The 12840-nt window shown below is 41.1% G+C and overlaps 1 protein-coding gene across 2 annotated transcripts; it reads left to right on the forward strand.

Annotated features, from left to right (window-relative positions):
* Nucleotides 1-3761: 3761 nt before the first annotated feature.
* Nucleotides 3762-11420, forward strand: LOC311001774 (carboxypeptidase Z-like). 2 transcript variants are annotated; one of them, XM_083992928.1, is made up of 11 exons: nucleotides 3762-3940; nucleotides 4429-4458; nucleotides 5371-5745; nucleotides 8053-8280; nucleotides 8368-8600; nucleotides 8697-8858; nucleotides 9005-9163; nucleotides 9581-9716; nucleotides 9928-10067; nucleotides 10286-10385; nucleotides 10782-11420. In XM_083992928.1, the coding sequence occupies exons 1-11, from the start codon at nucleotides 3868-3870 to the stop codon at nucleotides 11132-11134; spliced, it is 1989 nt and encodes a 662-aa protein (XP_083849054.1). In that variant the 5' UTR covers nucleotides 3762-3867; the 3' UTR covers nucleotides 11135-11420. The 2 variants fall into 2 exon arrangements, with proteins under 2 accessions (XP_083849054.1, XP_083849055.1); XM_083992929.1 differs by having other exon boundaries at nucleotides 8056-8280.
* The last annotated feature ends 1420 nt before the right edge of the window (nucleotides 11421-12840 follow it).

A 12840-nucleotide genomic window follows, 5' to 3' on the forward strand; every position in this document is an offset into this window, starting at 1 on the left:
GTCTAGATGAAACGGGAGGAGCAATGTGATGTAGCATAGGACTGCTTTCAAAGTGCTTTAAAACACACTGTTTTGTGTTTGTGCCAGATTTGGATAATGTGACTTTTTTCAGCTGTTCTATACTTTAACCAGAACGGCTGCTTTATTATTAAAGAAAACTGTTTCTTTGGATGTATTTTAAGCACATGTATTTTTCCTCCTGTGAGCCACTTGCTGTTCTTTGGCAGTGTGATTAGCTGTTAGTGGAATATGTGCAATAAAAGCTGTCAATTACAAAGCTATTAAAAATATTAATGTTTCCACTGTAATGTCGATGAATCTGGATTACGCCCTTAGATTTAATTTGTAAGCTTGTATATTAAATTCAAGCAGCGCAGTTAAAAGTCTTGGGCACTAAAATGGTAAAAAGTGGGACTTTTATTTAAATAAGGATTATGGAAACATCGTCTACAATATTCAATATCTGAAATCGATGGATACAGGAAGTCGAAAGGAATCATGATTCAACCATTCTCTGGTTCCTGTTTCACCACCAGCCACTCACCTGTTGTTTCAGCATCACATTGTTTTGCATCCATCTGCCAGTAATTATATTGTAAATGATATGTGGCATAGAAAACGACCATGGTGTCACATGAACAGTCTCTGTTGCAGCAGTGTTATTGCCAAGTGTAATTAAAGAGACAGGTCAAAGATCGCTTCTGCAGATTAGTGAGTCTGATTTACTCTGACTCAGTAATGACTCTGGCTTAATTTGATGCATGGAAACGGACCAACACTAATTATTTGCAGCATTAAGTGAAGGAATCTCAATTTTCGTGGCTAACTCCACCAGCACCACCACCAGCAGCAGCAGCACCCCTGAAACCGAGCAGTTCATGCTAAAAGCAGCTCAAGGTTGAAGTGATGCCAGGCCTTGGCTATATTAACATATCTTTCTAATTAACCCCAATCATAGGGAACTGATAAAGGAGAAACTGGTAATTAAAACTGCTGAAATGGAAAATGTATGCGAGGCAAAGTGAGTAGCCTATTTCACAGCTGCTTTAGTTCAGTGTCAACAAACTCTTTAAAATATTTTTCTAAAGTGAGTCATCCTCGGACATTCAAGTGTACAATGTTACTGTACTGTATAAATGTATAATTAAGCCTAAGGAAAACTTCAAAACAGTTTATCTTAGTGGAACATGACCAGGGGTAAACAGCTCAATCCCTAAAAGTGTTTGAAGCTCTGAGAAAGGCAACGAAATATACAAAAAAGAAATGGTTTAAAACGCTCTGCAGAGATAGAAATTAGCAAAAAGCTGATGCTCCACTCTGCACATAAAAAATTAAAGCCAGACCTATTGCATCATCGTCTTTCCCGAGGAAGACAGAAGACATTTATAGCCACCATGCTAGCTGCTCTGTCAGGTTAAACTGAGGTAGAGCTGCTTTGAGCTGAATGCAAATTACAGCAAACAAACATGTTTAAAAGTGTCAATGCTAACATGGTGTTGTTTTTTTTATATTAATGTTAACTGGTTAGTGTGCTAACATTCATCTTGAATTTCACAAAGAATTAATAAACAAAGTAAGAAGCAAACTCTACAAAATAGCCTTGTCATCATGAAAACTGGATTAGAGCCTGGCATTTTGTATAAGCAAGAAAAAAAGGCAAGGCAAGTTTATTTGTAAAGCCCGTTTTTACAAACACTTTGTCTCAAATGGCTTCACACAGCATCATAACAACATACTCTGCCCTTAGACCCTAGAGTTAGAGTTAAAAAAGCAACCTATTGCGTATTACATATAATTTTGACTACTTCAGTCTGTAGTTTATTTCTCTCTCTCTCTGTCTTTTTTTTTTTTTTTTTTGCCTGTAACCGTACCTTTCCAGCATCTCTCCCCAACCCCCATTTGTGTCTCAGCTAAAATGTTACACTCACTCAACCAATCCAACCAGAAGGTTTCCTGCCTGCTCAGTTTCTGGGCCATGCAATAATCTGTGTAACAAATGACTGTGATAAGGATCTAATTTATATTCCTGCTTTAGCTTAAGGATACAGTATTCCTTCTTTAACTCCAGTGTGCACCTCCCTAAACTCACCACACAGCCAGAGGGGCCCAGCCTGCTCTTGAGATAGCTACTCCATCCAGTCTTTCACCCAGGGGTGCTGCGACTGGCTGCGACTGGCTGCTTGGATGATGAATAATCATGCCTCCCATTATGCTAATATAGATCAGCTCAGCATGAAGGAGATAAGAGACTATAATAAGTAGAATGAGTTAAACAACACTTTAAAAATGTAGGTAGACATCGCAAAAATGTGATAGTGACCAAGATTTATTTCTCCCTATGTGACCAAGTTACCGTCACAGTAAATAAAGACAAGGTGCTCACTTGGTGCTTAGAAAAATTACAGCAGAAGTAAGCGGAATGTTTGTGTTAATATATGTCTTAAATATTTTTATCTTCATCTTCGTGCTTTAAAGTCGAAAGTCAGGTTATGTGGCATCCACCTCATCTGAGCCTTAAAGTCTCTTCTTGAGATATTGTTGTATTTGCTTGATTGCCAGGTGTCAGGTACAGTGAGTTGCCGTAATCATAGACATATAGCTCAAACATCGAAATAATTAAAGCAGAAGTAAGCGATCCGGTCGTTTTGGCTAACTTCTTGTCAGCCTATGGAGTTAGCAGTCCCCGCCCTCGTCATGGATCTATTGGTCCTCGTCCCTACGTCACATTCACGCACATCCCTTGGCTGCCGTTCTCTCTCCTCATTGGATAAAGGTTGTAGGATACAAGGAAAGTTTTCTCCTCGGCTTACAGCAGAGCAGAGTGACTGACAGACCCGTGTTTCGGACCAAACACTCTATAAGTGATTCCTGTCGGAAGATATAACTATTTAAGACTTATATTTAACACAAATATTCCGCTTACTTCTGCTTTATGTAACATAAAATTGTGAAACTCCGCCTCAAGCCGAGAAAAAAAACATCAAAATAATGTAGCCTGTGCTCTAAACTCTGATATAAGTTGCTGTATCTGTGCATGAAACCATGTGTTATATTACCGGTAGGCTAAATGTACACAACTTGAACAATACTCTTTGATATGGTGCCCAAAGAGTGAACATTAAAATGTGGAACCAAGCAGGTACTGGTTGAGTCAGCCTATTGGTCAATTGGTGTCATGTGACTGGAAAATGCGCACCCAACACCTAGCTCCATGGCAACCTGGGTGTCCATACCACCTATAAACAAGTGTCTGTCTTTCTGGTTGTGTTTCAACTTTCGCCTACCTCTCTAGGTTAGGAAATTGAACCTGTAAACAAAGGTAGGCTATTAGGGTAAGTTGTAAAAGGCTACAATACCGGAAGTGAGCCAAGTGGGCGGGGCTACATAAGGTGAATTAAACAAGGTAAGTCCTGAGTTGGACGAAAGCTGCTTTCACTGACGCTTTTTGCTTTTATTCAACCCAAAACTTCCTTCAAAACATAATCAACAAGTATTTTTTCCCTCCTCTAACTTAAAAAAAAATTAAAATACCCCTTAATGCTTCCCTGTTGGCTGACATTAAAATTAAACCGCCATATTTGCAAAATCGACTGTTATATTTCCATGCACATGTCCCCACTTCGCCTCTCAGAGTCATTTCCTCTGTAACCTGATAGCTGACCGTAATGTGTCTAATAAAGCGCCTTTAAGGGACGTGCAGAGGGAATTTATGCAGACTTGCGAAATTCAAACGCACTCTGGCGCGCATAGCCACACACACACACACACACGCACATACACAGACACACACGCACACACCGTCTCGCTGGCTGCGTGTGTGTGAGGTGCCACATCGAAGCGGAGTACAAGTGTAGGAAAAAGAGCATCATGCTGCTGATTCTGCTGCAGTTGTTGGTCCTTGTCTCCTGCGCTCCTCCGCGGTGTGACCCAGCGTTTCGAGGTGAAGTTTCCTCTACTTTGATATGATCACACACTTTTTTTTATTTATTCTTAAAGAGCGAGCATCCGGACCTGCCGCGTGAATTGGATACGGCATGTCTTCACGTGCAGATTTATGGACTTTTCTAGATTCTAGTGGTTGAAGATGATGCTGGAAAACTTTTTAAAAGCACCTTATGTGCAACTTAATTACTAAAAAGCTACTAAACGTTTATGGATATGATTAGATGCTAAACTTTGGTTTGTGAAATTGTGTTAATATTATTGATGGAAGCATGTTTTTCCAACCTTTATAATTATGAATTCACCATCTTGTAGAAATGATACTTTGTGGACAGACAGGCATTTGAGAAAGCTGCTGAGGCAGGAGCAGAGGTTGATCAGCAGACAACTTTACAGGCCACAGTGAGACATTTATAAAAAGCCACTCTGCCATCTAGTGTCTGCCACAGTGTCGGCTAATGACATACTGATGTGTCTTACTTGCAGGACTGTGCAGGCCAACAGTGGAAGAAAAACGTAAGTACCCTTGGGCTTTGGAGGAAGAGCCGTGTCATACATTGGGCTGTTTGTCATCCAGCTTGCCTCATGTTCGGAGCAGCTGATCACACCTCTCGGCTGTTTAACCCATAAATAGCGTCTCCTCTTTGAATTGTGATCCTAAAACCGCTCTGTGTTGTTTGTACCTGTGATACTAGAAGGAGGTCAGGCCCTACAGTCATCCCACCCTCCCTGGCAGGTCAGATGCCTGTGCAGTTAAATCCCCGGTGGATTTGGTTTGAGTCAGTGTTTTTAACAACAAAACGGATGAGATCATAAGTCAAGCTGGGTGTAGTCTTAATGGAATCTGGCCTGAAAGCCATGAAACCATCATGTGTATTTTTAGATGATCAATGGCACTATGAAATATTCAAATTCTAATTTCCAGAGATAATAGAAATATTTGGAACTAGATGATTGAAGACAGCACAGTGAGGATCCTGAGTAAGTGTGTGATAGATGGAGATACAGAGCAGATCCTGATCCTTTAAGACTGATAAAATTAGGATAAATAAGGGATGTTACCTGTAATGTTTTCTGCACTTTTTTCATACTCCTACTGAACAACTTGGTTTAAACCTGTTTCAGGGCCGTTGCCAAGAATTCTGGGTCCCTGAAAGAATACTAAAGTGGGCCCCTGACTTTTCCACTTTTTTTTCTTAGACTACGTATGTATTATCATTTTTTATTTAGCCTACTTTGTTTTGATGCTAATGCAGCATTACTATGAGTATTAGTCAGGGTCTTATGCTAAATAGTTCAGTCATACAAAGATTAGACTACTGGGGTTTTTTGTGGGCCCCACTGGGTGCTGGGCCCCTACAATTATCATCACCTTTCTCCCCTATACAACAGCCCTGACCTGTTTGGATGTTATTTTATGTACCCCAGCCAAATGCACAGATGTCCAGCTGTCCTACTGCGACGACATGCCCTACACTCAGACGATGTACCCGAACATCCTTGGCCACCGGTCCCGCGACGAGGCCGAGACGGGCGCGGAGTATCTCCTCATAAGTGTGGTCGAGTCCCTGCTGAGTGGAGAGTGCAACCCCGAGATCCGCATGCTGGGCTGCTCGGTGTTGGCACCGCAATGCGAGAAGGAAAAGGTGCTGAAGCCGTGCCGCAGCACCTGCGAGGTAGTGCGTAAGAAATGCAGCCATGCTTTCGACAGGATAGACATGGCCTGGCCCTACTTCCTGGACTGTGACCGCTTTTTTGTCAGTGACGAAGAAGGATGTTATGACCCAATGGAAGGCCTCCAAGGTGAGACATAACTTTAGTGTTGTTGATACGGTGACCTCATGTGTGTCCTCATGAATAGTGAAGCTTTTGTTGTTGAGCTCTAACAGCGTATTGTTCTCATCTGAAAGAGAGAATTGTCATCCAGAGAGTTTTTCCTCAACATGTTTTCTGCAGGCATCTGGTTTGTAGACCCACTCATGTGGCTCACCTCAAAATAAAATCGCAACAAGGAACGCCTCACGTCCCCGCGTACACCCTCACTCTCGCTCGGTGCTGTGGCTGTTTTCATGAGGAGCCTAGCTCTATAAACAGTGGCAAGCATTGTGTGGCAGTGTATCTGAAAAGATGTTGTAAATTCTTGAAGTGAAAAACAGGTTTCCAAGGAGATAAAAAAAAAAAATCCTACTGCTGCTCACAATAGAAATCATGTGTGAGCCATATGAGAGCATGAACAGCATGAACGTCTGCACTGACAGAACAGAGAGATTTTGGCATTTACTATATGTAGCCTACAGTAATGTGGACATGGTCATGGTCATGAGGTCTTTAAGTCAAGCGCTGGAATGAACCATACCGTCCTAACCTATATAACAACTATAACAAAGTGTCGCACTTTTTATTGTGGTGCCAATATTTTTCCGCCATGAAGCAGAATGAGGTTCAGATGTCTGGCAGGAGGTCGAGGCCTCTGTAATTTCTCCCATATTTGTATTTAATGTCAAGCTGATGTTCGGTTCTGTTGTGATACTATCTGACCTCCAGTTCCTCATACTGTACAGCATGTCTTGTTTCATTTACTTAAACTAGTTCAGCATCGTGGAACAATTTTCCAATACATAAAAAGTTTCAATGTAATAACAAAAGGTCAGGTCTGGGTAGGAGGTGAAAAACGGTCATTTATTTGCTGCGTCTTTAGAGAAAAATAATATTGTTGTGTTGTTGTTTTTCAGGCCAAAATGTTCACTACTACTTGATTCCAGCTAATGACATTTCTGTCAGCTTTACTTTGTCTTATACATTATGTTACAAAGATTGGGTATCTGGGTTGTCTGGTGTTGTTTGAAGACGTCACTCTGGGTTTCTTCAGTTTTACAGACCAAACAAGAGTCACTCAACAGCTCAGACAGGCTATTAACCAGTTTAAGTCACTGGTTCTCAACTATAAACGTTATTCATAAAAAACAAGTACTTTTTTATTGCTGTACTTTATTTTGTGTGTGTTTTTTTTTTAAATTTGTTCTAGTGTCATTTAAGTTTAAATATTTTTATTGTATTTTGATGTTTTTGTCTGACTCGGTTTTCAATCTTTTTGCATTAAACTGGAAATCCTTATGGTATTCCTACTCAGTTTGAAGCTAATCTAAAATAAGATTAGCCAAGTGATAATGAATGTTTTATGTTGATAATACATCAAATGACAAATTGTAATAATGATGGACTTGCTTGTAGTAATAGTTCGGTTTGGTTTTGGTTCGGCTGGAGCAGTGGCAACCAGCTGGTGAACCAGTGGAGCATTTAGCAGCTTAATACTCCTTCTTGACTTGGTTGAGACCAAAGTAGAGCCAAAAGGAAAGCTAATTTTTGAGCCATAGCAGCCATAGTCCAGGTGGCCAGAAACTGTAAGTGAGTTCTGATGTTTTGGTGTCGTTGACACATATACCAAACAACTTTATGGTAACAATGATGTGTGAATAGTTGAAGAAATATCCCTTAAAAGGTTAACATGACCAAGCCATAGTAGTAAAGGCTTTTGAACTGTTATCCCATCCAAAGAGCACTTCCAAGAAAAGATTTCTGAGTCCAGGAAGCGCGCCTCCTGCACAGACATTTTAATGATGTGTGAATGTTGTGTTTATGGCTTGTTCAGCTTCCCTCAAAACACAGAAGAAACACATAGATAAATGAATTCAGCTTTTTGGAAATACTCTAATAAGGAGATAAAGAGAGGCATACAGTGTACCGTAGCTGCCATCTGACAGATCCAGTCTATTAGGTCATGTGAATCTGGCAGTACTGATGTTTTATGTATTCCATCTGGTTTTGGAGCTATTATTACTGGTTTCTGCTGGTGTCAAACTAAGTTTAAGACTAAAAAAGGGGCAGACTTCATCAGACATCAGCAGCTTAATGTGTCAGCTCAAATAAGCACTTTGAGTTCATCAGGTATTTGGTGTCATACCTACCAATTTAACACACATTCCTTCTCGTTGCTGCTGTTTGTACCATTCAAACTCTGGCAGCTCTTTAAGAATGGAGATAACATTTAGATCTGGGAGATCTCAAAATGTTGAGCTGAAAGCTGATAACATGTTAGTTTTTTCCCTCCAGCAGACCAGGATGCAGAGGCCCTTGAGAACATGGAGGGTTTTCCTCAAGAGGACCCTGCTACCTCGATGCAGTTCACCTATCACTCCAATGCCCAGATGATCAGTACCCTGAAGAAAACTGAAGAACAATGCTCCGACATCGCCCGGACCTACAGCATTGGAAAAAGCATGGAGGGCAGGGAGCTGCTGGTGATCGAGTTCTCAAACAACCCGGGCCAACATGAACTGCGTGAGTAGCGCTCATCATCCTCTGGGTTAAATAGTCTACGATGTTGCTCTTTTCTTAATCAGTTTCTGCAAATGTGACCTTCTGTAGTCGAACCAGAGATGAAGTATGTTGGAAACATGCACGGAAATGAAGTCATGGGCCGGCAGCTGCTGATCTACTTGGCTCAGTACCTGTGCTCAGAATATCTGCTGGGGAACGAGCAGGTCCAGAACCTCATCAACACCACGCGCATCCACATCCTGCCCTCCATGAACCCAGATGGATATGAGGTGGCTGTTTCTGGAGTCCAGGACAACAATGACGGTTACGAGGAGGAGGAGGTCGGTTCTCCATCCACATTCAGGCTTTGGTAACTAAGAACAAGTTCAGTAGCTGTTCATGTTTTGAGGTTTGTGTTTCACCTGTGAATCCCTCAGCAACATCACTACGATACTTGGAACATCGGTCGAAGTAATGCGCAGAACATCGACCTCAACCGAAACTTCCCCGACTTGACCTCCGTTGTTTACAACCGACGCAGGCAGAAGGGCTACCGCACCGACCACATCCCAATCCCAGACTATTACTGGTTTGGTAAGGTACAGTGTGAATCCTTATTCATATTCCTGAATGATGTTTTTATGGCGCAATGGGTGATATTGTCAAGGGAAGCCTTTTTTTAATATCGAATAAACTCGATTTGTTTCGTTTCTTGGTCCGAATAAGTCTTAATGCCGCAATCCAGGTCGCACCGGAGACGTACGCCATCATGAAATGGGTCCGTTCCATCCCGTTTGTGCTCTCCGCTAACTTCCACGGCGGCGACCTGGTGGTGTCGTACCCCTACGATCTGTCAAAGCACCCGCTGGAGCGCAACATGCTGTCCCCAACACCGGACGATCAGGTGAATGGGTTCCTGAATGGGTGATAACTGATATATATAATTTTTCAAAAAAATAGTGATACATTTTGAAAGTTAAGACTATTTCTTTGTTAAGTCCAAGTATGACTCATTGACCCAATATTAAGATGTTATAGAATTGGATTATAATATAAATATATACTTAGAATTTGGCCTTTATTTAACCAGGACAGGAAACAACTAATTACAGATTAACATGATGCAGTTTGCAAAAAACGAAAAAAAAATAGTATGAAGATCTGAAGATGATGAGTTTTTCCTTTTACATATTTCCATTGATAATCTTTCATAAACCCTATTTTATACTGTAGTTATCATCGGGCAGTGTAAAAATGTGACTTGTTGGCAAGTATTGATCAAAAAGAAGAGAAAAATAATGCACCAGTTTCTATTTTGTAGGTTTTCAAGTTTCTGGCCAAAATATATGCAAGCACACATGAAACAATGTCCAATGAAAACGCTCGGTGTGGACCGTCTCGCTCTCACAGTCAGAAGGGAATCGTCAACGGAGCACAGTGGTCCAGCTTCGCAGGCGGTGAGTCAGAGAAGTAGATTATTAAGTCGAGTAAAAGCTGTGATTTGTGCTTCTAATAAAAGTGAAATAGTGAAATGTTGCCACTAGAGGGCGCAGTTAGATCAAGTATGATCAACAATCAGGGATGCAGTGAGGAGGAGGAGCCTCCAGAAGTCATGCTGAACTTCCCATGGACTTCTGGGTAAAGCAGTTTTGTCTCTTCTCTGGTCAGGTATGCAAGACTTCACCTATCTCCACACAAACTGCTTTGAGGTGACAGTGGAGCTCGGTTGTGATAAATTCCCTCCTGAAGAGGAGCTGTCTCTGGGCTGGCACCAAAACCACGAGGCTTTGCTTGCCTTCATGGAGGCAGTAAGAGTTTCTCCTGATTCTGTTCATGTGTCGCTGTTTGGTTGTTTTCGTCGACATATTAGCATTTGGCTTCATGGGACTGAAGTGTAAAAATATTGGTGACGGTTAGTTTTAAGTAATTTAAACTCAAAGCTGATATTAAAATAGAGGGATTTTTCTATCCTGAAGTGTTTTTTTTTTTAATTTTATAAAATAAATGACCTTGTCTTGTTCCTCAGGCTCATCGTGGTATCAAAGGCATCGTGAAAGATGAGGCTGGAAATGGAATAAAAGGTGCACGGATATCAGTCAGAGGAATACGGCATGATATTACCACAGGTGATCATTTTTATCTGCTAAGTAGATGCACCATTATTTTTCTCACAGATGAATGGTCTTTGTATAAGACAGAGTAGGCTGTAGTCTGTGATATTAACTTGCTTCTACACTCATTCATTGATTCTAAATGGACTCATGCAACAAAACTTGGCATATTTTGACTTTTGTTTAGTTTTTGTTTGACACATTGATGTGGGAGTTAATAATGCCAATCAGGAATGATAGGCTAAATTGTATTGAAGCCAAATGCAATGGCTATAGTGTGATATTGTACTGTAAATGCACAGGTTGTAAACATGGGAATCTTTCACATCTTCATTATCCATCCTATTTAATTAGACTCTCCTTCAAACGCCCACCTCTACCTTTCTAAATCAGTGTGCTCCTGTGTCCTAGTTGAAAATGGAGAATACTGGCGCCTCCTCGTCCCCGGCATCCACATCGTGTCCGCCTCGGCCCCGGGCTACACCCGAGCCCTGAAGAAAATCCACCTGCCTCCTCGCATGCAGACAGCTGGCCGGGTGGACTTTGTGCTGCAGAAAGCTCCTCCAGAGCTGGACACGCTGGAGGAGGACACGTCATCCACGGACTCCTACGACCGCTTCGATCCTTACAACCAGTACGAGCGCTACACGCTCATGAGTAACTTGAGCCAGAACCGAGAGGAGAGAGTGGAGAAGCCCTGGTGGTGGAGCTACTTTGTACAGCCAGGTGGGCCCGCCCCCACCTGGCTGCTAAAACAGCTTTAATCCGAGAAGTGGAAGCAGTTTCACCTTCACACAGTATACACACACGCCTGGCGATCATTTAAAGGATGTGCTGCTTTCTATGTGGTTACAAGGCAGAAAAGTGTAAAGCTAACTGGCTGGCCTTCATGTTAGCTTTTTACCAACCCGACAGTAAACACCTTTAATTAAAGTGAGAGTCAGGCAGGAGCTTTAAAGTCTGTAAGCTTTTGCTACAACATTCAAACAGCTTCAGTTTGCAACCATCATAAAGTGCAAAGTTATTAAAGAGTTTGTATTTTCTAACAATTTTACAGCATAAATAAAGAGTTTTATATGTCATATGATTGTTTATCAGCCACATACAACCTGATTTATTTTTCTGTTCAACCCAGGTTCCATCAATTTATTTTTTAGAGGGTAATAAACCACAGTGACCACTAGAGGGCAAGCTATATCAACTGCTGGCTGAAGTCACTGCAAACAATGACAGTGTATCATCTGTAGCATTAGCAGAAATACTACAGAGCAGGTGGGTTTTGGCTGTAACGCTGAGTCAGGGTTTTTCTGTTATGAATGAAATTCGTCTCACTTAAAAATTATTGGCTTTATGGAGCAACTAATCTTTATCTTAAATTATTATTGCTGAGGAAAGTCTCTGTAACAAGTTGTGACTTGTAGATTCATATCTGTAACTGCAAAACCATGATTTATTTTATTTATTTAATTATGTATTTATTTTTACAAAATATGAGCAGGAAATGGAGGGAGGAACAGTTTTCTGGATAAACACCAAGATGTTTATGATTTTAGAGTTTAGGCCAAGTCAAGTTATCAGCATGAATTAGCTGCTCAATAAAGAAATCATTACAACAAAGTAGGAATGAGGAAGAAGATGGAAAAGAAGGTGTGAGTGTGTTGTACTGCTGCCAAATCACAGGAACAGCTGGAGTGAATAGAAAACATAACAGAGAGGAAAGTGAGGGATACATGGCTGAGGTGAATCTGACAGTTAGTTAAATGAATTGTTCTCCTAAACAATAAATGGATAAAAGTTTGCTACAATGAAATTTGATGTAGTACAACAAAATGAAGTAACGCATTCAAGAGCATTGCCAGCCCTGGGGTGGAGTGAAGTCCCAAATCTTGTAAACAAAACAGCTCTTCAGGATTTTTATGTAAGGTCATGAAAGAAGCATGGGAAAAGCAAATTACCCCCAGATAAAGGTCGAGGAACACTATTACAGAATTATAGGAGAAAGTCTGGTTAATCAAGTACGTGACCCATGACAAGTAAGTGAAAAAAAAAAAAAAAGCTTCTCAGGGGATTTACAAAACACAAACACATGATCTGGCACCAAACTCAGTCAGCAAAACACTAGAGAAACCTCCATCTACAATGGGTTTGTACTGTAGTAACACACATGGTGGAGAGCTTTCGGTAAACTGTCAGATGGCATCAGTGACGTGTTTTTCCATGACGTGCAAGTCTGTTTCAAATATCGCATTTCGTGATGTATGGTAGTAGCATCACAGGGCCTGGAAATTAGTATTGTCATGGCTCTCCTTAGTATTATTCACTGTATATAATAGAGTGCATACAACAGAACAAAAGGAATAGAAGCCTACACCTACTTAGGCCAATGTGCAGGTAAACACTGATGTGGAGTTACCTCCATCAGATTTTTATAGTATGCAAATCTTCTGAAAAGCACGTGAACATGATTTGA

The sequence above is a fragment of the Trachurus trachurus genome (assembly GCF_905171665.1).
Source record: "Trachurus trachurus genome assembly, chromosome: 18".
Classification (NCBI taxonomy): domain Eukaryota; kingdom Metazoa; phylum Chordata; class Actinopteri; order Carangiformes; family Carangidae; genus Trachurus; species Trachurus trachurus.